At 49.7% G+C, this 17,367-nt stretch overlaps 1 protein-coding gene across 1 annotated transcript in view; it reads left to right on the top strand.

Annotated features, from left to right (window-relative positions):
- The window catches only part of IFT74 (intraflagellar transport 74), a 1,698,810-nt gene that overhangs the window by 1,594,100 nt on the left and 87,343 nt on the right, over positions 1-17,367 (top strand). The window contains exon 19 of the mRNA XM_069630923.1: positions 16,227-16,287. Within this exon, the coding sequence (XP_069487024.1) occupies positions 16,227-16,287 (61 nt within the window). The remainder of the gene's footprint in view (positions 1-16,226; positions 16,288-17,367) is intronic.

The raw sequence follows: 17,367 nt of genomic DNA, 5'->3' as shown, positions 1-17,367 counted from the left end.
TGTTCAACCTGCGCCACTGTAATCTTTTCACTGCAGCATAGCTCTTATCACAGCTACTTGCATTACACAGGAAGCTCAGCTGTGAAAGTAAGGAAGCGTAATCGGTAATGCTTAGGGGGAGTGATGGTGGCAGGAAATACATTCAGAGACTGCGGGCCCTTCTATGTAGAGATTTCAAGAAAATCTGAAGCTCCCTTTTCGTTGCGAAAACCCAAAGGTATTCTAACAAAGAGAAACAGGCCGCAGGTCGCTTGAACCTGGCAAGGTTCTTGCTGCAGATATTGCATTTCCTTCTCTAATGCGGGCCTGCTGTTACTGCACTCAAAAAGCAAGATTTTCAGCAGCGCGCCCAGATGCTGTGCCTAGTCCACGCTTTGCCTTTTGCTGCCTTTGCCTTCAAAGGTTCTTGCCTCCCGTTCCACTACTTCCTTTGTTCCTGCCAAAAGGTATAAACTGCATAGCAGTTACAAATGGAACACGTTCATACAGTTGGAATTCGGGAAAGTCGAAATGATTATAATGCGCCTCATTGCTTCTTCAAGCTAGGTCCACGGTCAATAAGTTCTCTAATAATTATAGTTAGATATATGACTGGACTGTAGAGGGGAGACCCAAAGGGGCAATAACTGATTCTTCACGTAACATCCTTCTTCCAGTCCTCCCAGGGCACAGTAGATCCCGGTCTCCATTCACCTGCTCACATTGTTCCCCAGATCCACCTTTCCAGATTTTGCCCCAAACCTCTGCCCTCCCCTTCCTCAAAGCACAGTAGCCTTCTTGAACCCATTCAGCTGCTCGCAATAGGCCCTGGATCACCTTTCTCAGAATCTGTCACACTCCTTCCCTCCTTAAGGCACAGTAGTTCCATGATCTCCATTGATCTGCACACTGTACCCAACATTCACTTTCCCAGGTATGTTGTGCGCTCACATCGTGCGTAACATCTGCTTTTCCAGATTGCACCCCCTGCCTCCAATTCCTTAAGGCATAGTAGGCCTCTTGTCCTCATTCATCTGCTCACCAAAGGCCCTGGTCTAAGCCCCCTGTCTTTCCAGAAGAACACACAGAGAAGCATTATGTGCCCCCAACATCGAGCCACCAGAATCTTTGAATCCTGCTGCTACTGACATGAGTGGTTTAAAAACCACTCTTAAGATGGCCGCCGCACTGCCTTGCATTTTTACAGCCAGACACCCAGCTGCTTCCATCATTCTGATTGGGTGCTCCCCCAGCAAATCTGGAGGCTCAGACGAGCCGGGAGGTGACATCAGGCCTAGACCAAAGGCCCTGGTCTAAGGACCCTGTCTTTCCCTGTCTGTCCTGTGATGTCCCGAAACATAGATCCAACAGCAACCCGCTGCTATCTAGAAAGCTCTCTTCCACCGCTGCTGATTCCTGTCATCTGGAACACACTACATCAGCAAGGTAAGAGGCCCAGACAGCCCGATGATCCATCGCCCCTCTATTGCCAAGGCATGTGCCACCTCCTGGTAGCCCGCCCTGCAATGCGCAATCACTCATCCTTCTTGTGACGAGTGCCCGATACACGCTGCGAGTCTGCCACGACTACCAAGCCTCCCCCTACCACCTCCAACAAGGTCCCTGCACTCCTTGCATCAGAACTTCATACCGATTCCAATAACACTGCTTGCACCCCCCTGGTTGAGCCACATGGCCATCGCCTATAATCCTCTCCTCCCAGGCTACACAAGCCCCGACACCCATACTCCACTACCAACATCGTTGGCCCTGCTGGCCGCACCAAACTCTATACCCCTGCCAACACTGGACACTGGGCCTTTCTGCCCAACAATTAACCTAAGTGCCTTAACAATAGCACTCCAAGTGCAATGTCTCCCTCTATTTCCTGCAAGCTTGTGTGATCAGGTATAACACCCTGTGCCAATGTTACTGGTAAATGTACTGTATACAATATGTTGTTCTCAGCCCCCTTGCCTTGTGCTACTGCAAATGGTCCCTGCTCTACTGCAAATGTGCCCTGCTCTATTACAAATGTGCTGTTCTCTACTGCCAATGCTCCATGCAATACTGCATATGTGCCCTGCTCTACTGCAAATGTGCCCTGCTCTACTGCAAATGTGCCCTGCTCTACTGCAAATGTGCCCTGCTCTACTGCCAATGCTTCCTGCAATAATGAAAATATGCCCTGCTCTACTGCAAATGTGCCCTGCTCTACTGCAAATGTGCCCTGCTCTACTGCCAGTGTACCCTGCATTACTGCAAATGTACCCTGCAATACTGCAAATGTGCCCTGCTCTACTGCCAATACTCCCTGCAATACTGCAAATGTACCCTGCAACACTGCAAATGTGCCCTGCTTTACTGCCAATTCTCCCTGCAATACTGCCATTGCTCCTTGCAATACTGCAAATGTGCCCTGCTCTACTGCCAATGCTCCCTGCAATAATGCAAATGTACCCTGCAATACTGCCAATGCTACTCACGGTGAGTAAAACATGTTATTTTCTGCTCCCATACCATATGCCACTACTAATACCAAGCCCCATGCATGCAAGTATGTACACCTGGCACCCAGATATCCAGGCAACAACACCCCACCTTCCCCCTTCTTGCCTACTCTAAACTGGATCGGCTCGCCGACACACCAGAGAGACCCAGCAGCTGCCCCTAAGCACCAGCCAGCCTCTACAGAGCTCACCACCCGCATGACCAAACTGAAATTGGAATCCCGCCCTCATCTAGACAACCTAGTTGCAAACACAACCATCCGGCCACCAGCCACAGCACCAGCTATGCGACCATCTACTCTGGCCAGAAACCCCCCTCCTACTACAGTCCCACTGCACGCCCAAAAGGCTACACGCGATGCACAACTCCCTCTCACCCTGACCACCAACCTCACCTATATGCACACGACTCCATGCCTGGGCACACCACGGCTACACAGACTGCGCACTAGACTGGTTTGCCGCCCCAACCCATTCAAGCACAAACAACACCAATCCTGCCCAAATGAGCCTAAACCACCACCTCTTACATCCACCTTACGCTCACCACAAGCTGTTGAGCACACCACCAACAGCCACACTCAGCCACACCCGCCCAACCACAGCCACAACCCACCTATCACCAGCCCCTCCATCCTGAATGCCTCACCTGTGCCCTCATCAACGCATGCTCCATGTGCGCCCCCGAAATTCACAACCTCATACTCGACGACGATCCCAACATCCTGCCCATAACAGAAACCTGGCTTCACAAGGCAGCTGGCCCCTTTCATTCTCTAGCTTTACCCACCAGCTACTCTATTCTGACAGCTGACAGAGATGGAAACCAAGGCGGATGAGTTGCCATCATATCCAAACCCTCCCTCCCCATCAGAGCCTCCCCCTTCTCACCACTGCCTTGCTATGAACTCCTGCTATTCAAAACTGAACACAACCCCCAGTCCACTATCAACATACTACTTCTCTACCGCCAACCCAACAATCCCAGTGCCCCGGACGCCAACATCCTTCTGCTCATTGCTCCTCTCCTTGAGCCTAAAACCAAATTCCTAATACTAGGTGATTTTATCCTAGGCTACAAAGACCCCACTGACCTAAAGGCTGCAGCCCTCACCACAGCTCTCGAAGAAATGAACTTCTCCCAAATGATGTCCTCCCCGACCCGTGACAAAGGCCGAATCCTCGACTGGATCCTGCCCATCAACCTATCCGTACAAGTGACTTCCACAGACCATGTTCCCTGGACAGACCACTCACTGATCTGCTTTGCCATGTCGCTCACTCCCACCCCTGTGGCAGGAATCCTTCCACCTATCACTGCTAGACACAACCGCAAACTGAACAAAGATCTACTGGAACCCACCATCCGTGCCACACTTGAGGCGCAACTGTACACCACAGACGCCAAAGCCCTCCTTGCTGCCTACAACGCTGCACTGCTCAGTGCCCTATACCAGCATGCCCCACTCAAAACCACTGCTTGCAAAAAAAGGAACCACCATAACTGGTTCACAGAGGAATTAATATCCCTCCGCAAACTCAAACGTGCCCAAGAACATCTTTGGCGAAAAACCCTACTTCCACTAAGAAGGAGGCCTTCAGCACTATTGCCCGCACGTATAAAACAGCTACCCTGACCACAAAAGCCAGCATTTACAACGTCAGAATTAACAAAGCAAGCTCCAACACAAGAGAGCTCTTTAAAATCCTCAAGGAGCTTGAAACTCCAGCCCCTCCGACAGTCTCCAAAAAGACAAAGCATGGTGCACCCTTATACAATCAGCCTTAGCTAACAAAACACAGACGAAACCATTCTCAAAAAATCCCTCCTTTCTCCCCCCCAACCCAACCCCCGGTACCCTCCACCCCTTCCACTCCCAAAACCCCCCCTTCCACTTTACCCCTGTCTCCCCTACGGATGTGATCACCATCCAATATCTCAAAGCCACCAACTGCACTGGTGATATCTTCCCAGCCCACCTCATCAAGTTGTGTGCTGACTCGCTTGCACCCACTGTTGACAATTTCATCAAAGCCTGCTTCAACTTCCACATAGTTGGAAACCCTAAAACCCTCCCTAGACCTCACCCTCCCCACCATCTACTGTCCTATCACCACAGTGCCTTACCTACTGAATATTCTTCACTGTACTGCCTACTCACAACTTCAAACGCATCTTGAAACCCACAACCTCCTGGGCTCTCGCCAATCGGAGTTTAGGCCCAGAAAACAGCACGAATCAGCCCTCCTTGACCTTAAGATTCAGCTAGACCTCATCCGTAATGCGGGGGATCTCACCATCCTCCTCCTACTAGACCTCTCTGCGGCCTTTGATCTCATCGACCAAGTGATCCTTTGCCACTACCTCACCACCACCTTCAACCTCTCCACGGATGCAACCAATTGGATTGAATCCTTCCAACCAAACTATTCTACAGGGTCTTTGCTGGGGCCAAAGCAGCGGACCCCCTCCCCATTTCCTACGGTGTCCCACAAGGATCTTCCATATCGCCCACACTGTACAATATGTTCACAAAGCCACTCTTCAACCACCTAAATAGCCTAAATTACTCCTACATCCCGTCCCCTTTCGTCCATACTGAATGGCCGTCCCTTGATAGGGACGGGCAACGGAACCTTTTTCACCAGAAAAATCATCTTCCCCTTTAAATTTAGATGCACTCCCTTGACTCTGCCCACCGGCGCCACTCCTCAGTCCTCTTTTCCGCATCGACGGAACGGACCGCTTTCACCATTGCTCCTGGGTTAGGCCTCCGGCCTTGTAATTCCACACGCTCTTCCCCAGAGAAGTATTTTTTTCTTCTTTTTCTATACCAATTGTTAGGTACTGCTCTGTCCTCTGGTGCCACGCTCCTCCCTGGCGCATGTCGACTCAGCAGATGTCCAGCCTGTTTGGGTCCCTTCCCAATGTCCGACCCCACACGCTCGGCCTCTGGTGCCTTGGCCCAGACCATGGCTGGGGCGGCTGTACCGCGTGCAACGACTTGACTCCGCAGCCGCAGTCAAGAATCGACTAGCCAGGTGGCGGGAGCTCTTCGGAAGATTGCCTCCAGAGAACCTTAAAGCATTTGTGAAACGGAAGACCAGGCCCAAGGTAGGTGCCCTGTTCTCCTCTGCACACCGCAAGGGTGACTCCTTCCCTCGGAGGCGCCCAAGTGGGAGGAACCTTTCAGGTCCTAAAACCAGCAGGAATACCAAGGCTGTCCCAGCTACCGGCCCACAGGCCGAGCGGTCACAAGATCCTACCGGGGCTACTGCTGAGGGACCGCAAGGCTCTATTACCGGGTCCCAACCCGAGGGGCTACGCCCTAGTACTGAACCCATGTCTGAGGGGGCCCCTGCACGCAGCACTACTGGCACCATGGCCGAGGGCACTCCGCCGAACAGTCCTCGACCTGAGGTGCAGGGAAGGTTGCAACCACCTCTGCTCAGCTTATTGGTGGAGGTCGAACCCAGCTCAGCAAGTACCTCGACTTAGGCACATGGCGCTGGGCAAATCAAAATGGCCGCTGGGCCAGACAAGATGATGGCTCACCCGGCGCCCTTTCCCTTCAGAGATTAGGCAGGAGAGCGCGCTTCATGGTGGGTTTGGACAACGCCTGTCACCTAGTCCACATCCTATCCCTCCGCTTTGCAGGGCAGGTACACATCGCCCAATTTAGCAAGACAGGGCACACCCAGGACATAGCAGCCTTGGGGCCCGACCCCTATGTCTGTCCCATCAGACACACCTCCTGCTTGTGAAGACATGTTCTTCAAGAGGTTGCTCGCTCTCATGAGATCACCATAGATGGGTACCATCTTCAGGGACGTAATCAGGGACATGCCCCCCCCTCTGTACAGCCACAAGCACCTGCTGCGCTACCGCCCCTCTGTCCAGCTCAGCCTCTGACTCCCATGCCTGTACCAATCATGGCAGCTCCGGCTCTGCCCCCCTCAGCAATCTCCGGGAATGATAATCAGCACACCACAGCTGCCTGCGCCCAGTACTCCTCCGGCTCCCCCGGATCCGCAGGACACAACAGTGGACACAGACAAGGAGGAAGACCCAGACACCCCATCGTCAGCCAAAGCATTTCATGAGAGACTGGCAGGACTGGGTGAGTACATAGGCATCCCGCAGCCACAGGTGGAACAACCAGAGGTGGGGCTACTGGCTGAAGTACTTATGTTACATCCTCCTACTAGAACTGGAATCTTCTTCAAAAGGATATTGAAGCCTTAGCCAAAAAAGGCTGGCTCAAGCCACACTCTACCCATCCTACCAACAGGTGTCTCGATGCTAAGGATAGGCAAACGGAAGGGGACTCCCTCCTATTGTCTGCACACCTCCAAATGCACTCCTCAGTGATAGCGGCAGCATAACTATACTCCAAGCCAGAGTCCTCCTCAGCAGCTTCGGTGTCTGCACTCCTGGGCAAGGAGGAAAAGCTCTTGGAAGCGTTTAGGAAGAAAATTTACTCAAACGCCACTCTCTACCTTTGCCAGGCCAACACAGACGCTATGTTGGCGGCTGTCAACCAGAAACTGTGGCGGGAAATCGCACACTTCCTTCCTGAGCTCCCCACCCACAGCCAGGCACGCGTCAAGGCTGGACTGGCTGAAGCCAAAATCGTGGCCCAGGATATAATGGAGTCCACTCTGGCCCACATTGACACATCAGGCCAAGCCATTTGTATTGCCACAGACATGAGAAGGATGGCCTGACGTACAGGAGCACATACTAGACCTGCCTTTCGAGGGGGGTGACCTGTTCCATTCGACAACGGATGAGGAACTTGATAAGAAAAAGAATAGCTCACAGACAGCAAAATCTTTATCTATTCTTACTAAGTCCACACCCAAGACCTACAGCCAAATGCACCAGCGCTCGGATAAAGGTCAGTCTTCTGAGGCTTTAGGGGCTTTCAGGAGAGACCGTACAGACAACCGGACAGATCCCCTAGCCAGCACAGATGAAAACAGCAGCTGCTAACAAGGGTTTTTCCAGTCCCCCTCCTCAGCACCAGCCTCAGAGGGACGATAACACTGACGCTTTGTTGGCAGCTGTCAACCAGAAACTGTGGCGGGAAATTGCACACTTCCTTCCGGAGCCCACGATATAATGGAGTCCACTCTGGCCCACATTGACACATCAGGCCGAGCCATTTGTATTGCCACAGACATGAGAAGGATGGCCTGATGTACAGGAGCGCATACTAGACCTGCCTTTTGAGTGGGGTGACCTGTTCCATTCGACAACGGATGAGGAACTTGATAAGAAAAACAATAGCTCACAGACAGCAAAATCTTTATCTATTCTTGCTAAGTCCACATCCAAGACCTACAGCCAACTGCACCAGCGCTCGAATAAAGGTCAGTCCTCTGAGTCTTTAGGGGCTTTCAGGAGAGACAGTCCAGACAACCGGACAGATCCCCTAGCCAGCACAGATAAAAACAGCAGCTGCTAACAAGGGTTTTTCCAGTCCCCCTCCTCAGCACCAGCCTCAGAGGGAGAAAAATTGTGACAGGCTCATCCAGAAACACGAGTCTCTGGTGTGGGGCAGGCTTGCCCTTCACGTACACTGCTGGCAGCAAAGTTCACGGCCCATGGATCCTCTCTGTGGTATTCAGACTCCCGATTTCTCCTTCTCCTCCTTCCTTCCCCTCTCTCTCGTGGATTGGTAGAGTAACTCTGCTGGCGGAAATCCGCTCGCTCGCAGCAAGCCAGGCAGTGGATGAAGTCCAGCCTCACAGCCGGGCCTGGGCTTCTATTCACAAATTTTCACCATAGACAAAAAGAACCAGGCTGGCCTGAGGGTTGTGTTGGACCTTTCCTCCTTGAATCTCCACCCCTCCAAAAGTTCAAGATTGTTACCCCAGCCTTCATCACAGAGACCTTGTGTGTGGGAGACTGGATGTGCTCCCTGGATCTGAAGGATGCCTTCCTACAGGATTATGGGTTTTCACTTTCAATACAGGGTTCTACCCTTTGGACTCAATTCGCCCCCCAGGGTCTTTACAAGGCTAATGAATGCAGTGGCAGCCCTACTCAGGGCACAGGGCCATCACATTTATCCATATCTAGATGACTGGCTAGTCAGGGCGAGATCTCCGGAGGCGGTCCAGCACACAGCCCCCACCAGCCTTTTCTATCAATCTCAAAAAGTAACAGTTATTGCCCATGCAAAGTCTGACCTTCCTGGCCCTTATATGGGCCTGAGAGGATCTTACCCTCAGCGGACAAGATTGCAGCTATCAAGAGCGCCATGGGACATTTTCTCAGCAGAGCAATGACCTTGGCGTGGTGGTACCAACACCTGTTGGGAGTCATGGCCGCATGCCTCCTCGCAGTGCCACATACTAGGCTCAAAATGAGGAGGCTGCAACTGGACTTCTCAGCCTCCTGGAATCAAGAGTAGGGATGTCAGCCGGAACAGGTCAGCATACCACAACATCTCCACCATGATCTTGTCTGGTGGGGTACAGACATCAAGGTGCGGATAGGCAGGCCCTTCCAGCAGCCAGCACCTCAGATCACCATTACCACAGACTTGTGCATAGGGGGATGGAGGGTCTACCCTGGACAGCCACAGTGTCCATGGAGTATGTTCACATCAGGAGCTGTTGAAGCACATCAACTGGTTCGAGATGATGGCTATCTGGCTTGCCCTCAATGCCTTCCTCCCCATGATCACCGGCAGGTCTATTCTCATTCAGACAGACAGCTCCACCTGCATGTATTACATCAACAAGCTGGGTGGCACCAGGTCGCCTCCCCTTTGCAGACTGTTGATTGGCATTTGGGAGTGAGCTCTGGGGAACAACATGCACTTGTCGGCAATCCACCTCACTGGGGATTCCAACCTGGAGGCAGAGCGAATCAGCAGGCTGGGCTCGGACAACTTTGAATGTCAGTTGATTGAGGAGGTCCTTCAGGGGATCTTCTCCAGGTGGGGTCACCCGCAGGTGGACCTCTTCGCCACCAGTGCCAACAGGAGATGCCCCCAGTTCGCCTCATGGCTGGGGCAAGGGAGGGGCTCATTAGGCAATGGGATGCAGATCCTGTAGAACAACATGAACGCATACGCTTTCCCCCCACTCCCCTGTTGCACAGGGTCATCTGCAGGGTCTGTGTGTCACGGAGCCTTCAGCTCATTCCTGTCACTCTCTGGCCAGCCTCTCTTGGCCCTCTTCCTGCTCCCACCTGTGAGGCTAAAAATCTCGGGGTCATCTTCGACTCCACACTCTCCTTCTCTCCTCAAATTTCTGACATCTCTAAGAAGTCACACTACCAGTTGCACCTCCTTAGAGGTATTCTTTATGAAGCTCACTGTCTCCAGAGCTCTGGTTCTCTCTAGGCTGGACTACTGCAATAGCCTCTTTCTAAATCTGCCTGCCTCTACCCTCCGCAACTCATCCAAAACAGAACTGCAAGACTTGTCCTTGGCCTCAAGCCCAGGGATCGTATCTCTCCAGGACTGAAATCTCTGCACTGGTTCCCAGTGGCTGCGAGGATTAAGTTAAAAACCCTCTGCATTGTCCACAAGGACTTCTGGGGACTTGGGCCTCAATACCTTCAACTCGCTCTTCCCAAATTTCTTCCTTTATAGGCTCTTCGCTCATCAGCATCCAACTCCCTCAGGGTCAGTCGCTTCTCCAAGCAACGAGTTGGTGGTAGATCTCTTTCTTCAGCTGGGCTCTCCCTCTGGAACAGCCTCCCTGCCTCTCTGAAAATTGAGGAGAACCACCTCCGCTTCAGGAAGCACCTCAAGACCTTCCTCTTTGCTTCTGCTTTCTCGCCTCCTCTCCCCTGCTGAACTCCTGGCTGAAACTCTTCTGGTCACCTGGCTACCCTCTGTTCTCGGGCCCAGGTCCCCTCCCCCCAGTTGCACACCTTGCCTGGCTCCCTGGCAACCCTTGCACTTGGGGCTGTTCCTGTATCCCTATAGCCCCCTACCAGCACTTGACACCTGATGTCTGCACCTACCCTTGCACCTGCCACCATCTGGCCGCACTTCTTATTGTTCTTATTTATAGTCTTATTTATTTACTGTTATCCTTTGTACTGAACTTCCCCTCCTCCTTCCCTCTTGCACTTTTCACCTTCCCCCCTCCCCTGCACTTGTGCAATCTCACTGTCACTTGGCCTAGTAAGATTGTTGTCTCTGTCTTCCCTCTGTTTCCCCTCCCTTGCCGTATCGCGCCTTGAAACACTTGTGTATAGGCGCGCTATAAATGGCATATCATATCATATCCTGATAGCGCCATGGTGGCCAGCGAGATCTTGGCTCTCAGAACTTCTCAGCCTGTCGGATCAGCCTCGAGTTCATCATCCGGTGGGCCCAGGTCACTTACTCTCCTAGCAAGGGGGCACGGTGGATCACCCCATTCCGCAGAATTTGGCCCTCGCAGCCTGGTTCCTGAACAGGTTACCCTGAAGCATCTGCACCTTTCCCAGGCTAACCTGGCCATCATACAAGGGGCCAGGAGCAAAGCTACCAGGAGCCAGTACAAAAGCAAGTGGACAAGGTTCTGCCACTCGGCAGAATCAAAGGAAATTGATCCCTGACGTTCTATCCTTCTCAGCGCATCTCGGCCACTCAGGGGTGTAGGTAGAATAATATTGCACGTATCTGGTGGCCATTGAGGCCGACAAGAACTCAGGCAGGGAGGTTTTTTCGCCCTCGATCCCGGTGGTTAAGAGGCACTTAACTGGTCTGACCATACTGTATCCACCTATCAAAATGCCACACCCGGTCTGGGACCTTAATGTGGTACTGGGCACCCTGGCGCTAAACCATTAGAGCCCATGGCATCCGCAGACATCAGGTTAGTTACCATCAAGACGGTCCTGCTAGTGGGCCTTACCTCGGCACGCAGAATCAGTGAAATCCAGGCCCTGGTGCCATCACAGCCATATACTACATTTCACAGAGACAAGGTGGTGCTTAGAACACACCCCGCATTTCTACCTACGGTCGTCTCCTCGTTTCACCTGAACGAGGAGATCATATTACCAACATTCTTTGCGGACCCTAAGGATGAAGCCTAAGGAAGAGGCTCAGAAGGTATTGCACTGCCTGGATGTCAGGCGTGCGCTAAGATTTTACCTGGATAGAACTAAGAGCTTCTGTAAATCGGATGCCGTCTTCATCACCTTTGGGGGATCAAAACCAGGCTGTCAGGCCTGCAAGGCTTCCATAGCAAGGTGGATGGTTGTGGCCATCAAGGAGGCGTATGAGGGGCAGCACAAGCCCTTACCACCAAACATGCATGCCCACACCATCAGAGCCAAGGCCACGATAGTAGCTTTCCAAAAACACGTTGCAGGCTATCAGCAAGGCAGCGACATAGGCTACTCCTGCAGCCTTCTGCAAGCACTACTGCTTCGATGCCAGCGTCAGCTCGGACGCAGCATTTGTCCAGGCAGTGTTGAAGAACTTGTTTTTTAAAGAGGGGAACCTCTCCACCCGGGGCTACATTCAGTTATAATCGCCCATACAGTATGGAGGAAAGGGGACGGGACGTAGGAGTAATTATAAGTTACTCACCGTAGTGACTAACATACTCCTAGTCCATAGTCCCCTTTCCTCCATACGTCCCACCGTCCTCCCCCTAGGAGTGGCGCCGGTGGGCGAAGTCAGGGGAGCGCATGCTCCCAGGGCCATGCCACTGCGCGCAACTACATTTAAAGGGGAAGATGATTCTTCTGGTCATAAAGGTTCCGTCTTCCATCCCTAGCGAGGGACGCCCATACAGTATGGAGGAAAGGGGACTATGGACTAGGAGTATGTTAGTCCCGAATTAGACTCAGCCAACATTAATCATATTTACAGCATAATCTAGGCCTGGATGCTACACACCCTCTCTCCCTGAATGAGGACAAAACGGAGCTCCTTATCGTCGGCTCCCCACACCACCTAAAAAACTCAACCCCGCCTTTACCTCTTTCTGCAACAATGGTAACATCACCTGCGTATAAACCCATGTCAAGACACTGGGTGTTTATCTCGACGCAGAACTTAATAGGCAGAAACATGTCACCTCATCCGCTGCCTACTCCACCAAACTAATCAATTCCTCTAGAATATTCCTGACCACCAGCAACTGCCTCTCCCTAGCCAGGGTCATCATTGGAAGTAAATTGCACTACTGCAATGCCATCCTTGCAGGAACCTTACAAAAAACCTAAACAAACTACAACTGATCCAGAATAACTCCCGGTCTTGTATTGGCCTCCCCAGCTCATTGGCTGTGTTGACTTCACTGATGCTGCCTTGTTCTTGGAGCCAAGGATGGTACCACGGTGGCTGGTGATTCTCTCCGCCTTGATTGCTGACACGGGAGGGCCCCCAGTATCTCCGACATACAATGCAGGTTTGTCCAGCCTTGTTTCCTGGTCTTATGCTTTTTACTCGCGAGGTCTCTCTGGAAAGTAATGGTTCCTTGTCGAAAAGGTCAAGGGAATTTCCCTCCTTTTGATCCCCTTCGGTTTTGCCATCTTTCCCTTGGTGCTCAGCTGCCATCTCGAAACTGCTGTTTCCTTCTGTGCGTTACCTTGCTCAGAGTGTGCTCTCTTGCTCGGAAGTGTGGGGAAGTGTAATGGAAGTCAGGTGTGAGTGATTGTCAATAATTGCCTGACCTTGCCTGATCATGAGAAAGTGTTTGTGTTGAAAAGGGGTTGGGGGGTAGAGTTCCTTAATATCCTACAGGATTGTAAGGGGTAAAGGTGTTACAGGAAAGGGGATACCACATCTCACCATCCTGTGTCCCACTCCTGCTCCCCGAAGGCCCCTCACCCAGGTGATCCTCCCGCACTGGTCCACGCCCAGGAACTGGATCTAAAAGCGATGGTTGTGTCCTGGTCACCTAGATGACAGATCCCCAGGGACTAGTGGGTGAGAAACCTTTGGGTTTCTCACACCCCGCATACCTCAATCATCGCATCTCAAAAAAGCCTCACAGACACAGCCTGTGCTCCTCCTTGTCCACCACACTCACCATCCCTAGATTCAACAGCAACATAGCTGGTCGATCCTGTTTCTCCACTATTGCCCCCGCCTTGTGGAAAACCCTAACTTCCTATATCCAAGATGAACCCTCCTACCCTATCTTCTGGAGAAAAAAATAAATGTGGCTTTGTTTTACCAATATCCCTGAACCTACTGCATGACTTCAGCAGAAATGTACCGCCTTCAGTAATGATCTGTAACTCTGACCTGTATTATCTACATCTCCAGAATGTTACTGTCTGTAACATTACAGTCATTTTACTACCTGTAGTGTAACCTTTCTAGTGCCGTGATGCCATCAGGTCTGGGCGCTATCAATAAATAAAATAAATAAATAAAACAAATAAACACTGCCCAAGATGCCCTTTCCCAGTTTCATTACACTCCTCTCCCCAGCCCTTCCTCAAGACACAATTGTTCCGTGGCCCACATTAATCTATTCACACTGTGCTCCAGATCCCCCTTGCCACATTCTTCACACACCTTCCTCCTTCCCATTCTTTCAGGCAGTTTCTCTCAGGCAACCATTCATGTGCTTACACTCTGGCTCACATCTCCTTTTCAGGTTCCTCATTCATATGCCTTTCTCCTTTTCATCACTGTAGGAAAAGTAGTTCCTTGGTAACCTGTCATGCACTTACGCTATTCTTCTTCAAGACACACTATCCTTCTTGCCCCCATTCTTCTGCTCACACTCTGCCCCAGAGCCTCTTTCCTAGATTCCTCACACACCTTCCTCCTTCCCATTCTTTCAGGCACAGTGAGTCCCTGGTCACCATTCATGTTCTTACATACTGGCCCAGATTCCATTTTCAAGTTTTCAGGAATGCAATGTTAACAAGCAGAGCACATAGTGTGTACATGAGCCCTTTGCTTTCTGGCCATGCTCTGAAAGTATTTTTAGTTTTGACTATTAGGTGGCACAAAATATTGCATTGACATACAGTGAGGTGGGAGATGGGATATGAGGAGGACCACAAAGCTTGCAGGTGTTGTTTGGTTGTTTACCCACACATTGACTGCCCAAGTCCATGCTAATCCCTATGACAATTCCCAGCCACTTCCTGCACTTCGCCGCCCAAAACATATCCTCCTGGAATCTCTTTGTGCTAGCTCTGTCAAGAAGTAACATTATACTTTTCTCCAATTGCCTGCTAGTGTTATTTCAAGGAAGTTTTCTAAGAGTTAATGGATTGATGGCTTGAGTTCACCATCACCACTGACTATGAAATCTCACAGAAGAAATGCTTTTCAGCAAGGAATTACTGGCACATGAAATGGGAAGTCGCCATTTATGACTTTTTGGAAAGTATGTTGCATTAAGGGGGATTTTGCCAAAATAATATTAAGTTAAAATAGTTTGTTACTGTAATGCAAACGAGCACTGTTGAATTGCAACCGGTGACAATTGTGCCTTTCTCTTCTTGTGCACAAAACATGTGATGAAATGATAATACACTAATAACGAACAAATATCCATTAGGGAAGTGGATCCCATTTTATAAAATATCAGAGCAGGTAGCACAGCTGTATTTTGCCTCCTATCTTTACGGATGCTACAACCCCAACTCTTAGGTTTCTTCATTGCACTATATCAAATACACCTTTATGTTTATTTTGGCTGTTTATAGTGGCAGCAAGCAGCATGACTAATTTCAGGAGGCGTAGGGACTGTGTACAGCCACGACACGCAGACCAATCCTGAAATAACTTGCACCATATATCTTCTTTTTAATCAATTCTGCCTGCTAAAGTTCAATTATTCACATGCAAACTGCCATTCCACCAACCCATACAGAAACGCTTTGGCTATCTAGGTACAACCAATTCATCCCTATTCCCACCCATGCTTCTACCCACATAACCATCCTTTTGCCCACATAACCATCCATCCACTCAATTACTTATCCACACCACCTCACACAAGTCACCCACTAGTATGTAAACAAACAAATTCACTTGTGAAAACGCAAGACCTATTGGCTTTGCCAGTGCTTGTTTTAATGTCACCGGAGCAAATGTAGGTGTGCTCCTACAATTCAAGAGAACAGTATAATTTGACACAGTATCCTTGCATGCCATCCCTTATTCCATCAAAGATCGTTGTGGTGGATATATTTGTGTAATATGCCACAATTGACTGTGGGACCTGCTTGGCAAACTGAACATCATTGCTTCTCATAACTGTCACTACCTCACGCATCATCCGGTACTCACCCTCCAGGCCTTGACCTATTTACTACCACTGTCTATTGAGTCCACTATCTAATGACTGCGACCAACCTTGTCCCGATAAGGGTAATTAGGAACTTACACTGTAACTCTCCCACCATTCTGACATTTAAAGTGGTTTCTTTACTCAATTGTATGCTGTTCGTAATGCTAATATTTGTTCAGTTGTATGTCTCCGGTCACTGGAAGGCTACCCGTTCTGGTTCTGCAGCGAAGGGATCTGTTAAACCCCTTACCCCACTGTCTTTTCGAACTCTCTTCCATGTAGTGTGTTATAAATAAATGCATAATGAAATATACTGAAAATAAAGTTACAGTTTGGCTATGTTTAAATGAATATATATGCTGTACAAATAGTGACTTCTCGAGTCTGTAAGGAAGTGATCAAACAGCATTTACATTCTCCCCTTTCCCTCCTTGTTAAAGGGTGTGTGATTGTTTAGACTGAACTCTTGTGAACACATTTGCTTTCTTTTTCTTTGTTTTTCAGCTCACAAATTTAGAAAGGAAATGGCAACACCACGAGCAAAACAACTTTGTGATGAAAGAATGTATCCTTTTCAAACAGAATGTTTGTGTACACAGAAACAAGAGCAGGCATTCACCACGCAAGCGCCTACTCCCTCCAAAGTCTGGAAAATATGGCAACCAAATGCAATACTGTGTTGTATAACTTTTCCTCTCCTGCTCGCTGCTTGTATTTTTGCAAGTATTTAAAGTTTAGTTATATGAGATAAAACAACATGGCAAAAATGGTTACCAACAGTAATGGGGTATGCCCGTGGGTTGTAGCGCGCTATACAAATACTAAAATAAATAAAAATAAAAATAATCACGGGTTGGGCGGAGCAATAAAAATGCGGCAGTAACGCTATTTCTGCTCCGCCCAATCCCGAGTTTGGGTGTAAATCTGGCCACTTTCTGCCCATTTGCGGCGCTATTGGTAATAGCGTCCAAAATGCTCCATTGGGTCCGGAATGGGGACTTACAACCACCCCCGCAACGCAGGATTCGGCGCTAATAGTGCCGGACCAAGTTGCGATAACACAATTTGTGTTGGGCAGTATCCGCGCAGATTTACCATCGGGATACCGCCCAAGTCGTGATAGAGCTCTAAATGTTGTCTTCACCACTAGTAGCTCTGCCTATGTGAGGGACCTCAGAAGACTTTAATTAAAATATGAATAGCCATTTCAAAAACAAATTTACTAGTTATCTTTCAGGTTTTCTTTTGTTTTTACAATAGTTTCCATAAAAGTGTTTAACGCTGCTTTTTTTTTACAGACACCACATTGCCTGTGCCCCTAGGAAAAAGATAGACAAGGAAAGAGATGTGAACAGATAAAATGACAGCTGTCACTTTAGGGCAGACAGCTGCAATGGTATCTCATTATGCAGTGTTGTCACAGTCGAGCCGCAATTTATTTTTCTGCTCTATTGAGCAAGGATCTCTGATCACATATAAAAAATGTTAAGCTTTGTTAGTACTAGATAATCGGTAACGTCTAAAATATTTCAAGTTAAATCAACATCATTCTTGTCCTGCTGCACAACAAAACATGTGTTTGTTAGTGGAGGTGAGTTTACTTGTGCCTTTGGTTTACACCAGTTCTGATGTTCCTCACCCTTCT

This window comes from Ambystoma mexicanum, chromosome 6q (assembly GCF_040938575.1).
Source record: "Ambystoma mexicanum isolate Mex_15411 chromosome 6q, UKY_AmexF1_1, whole genome shotgun sequence".
NCBI classification, from domain to species: Eukaryota; Metazoa; Chordata; class Amphibia; order Caudata; family Ambystomatidae; genus Ambystoma; species Ambystoma mexicanum.
The sequence above is the reverse complement of the archived record's forward strand: the minus strand, read 5'-3'. Positions and strand labels throughout refer to the sequence as shown.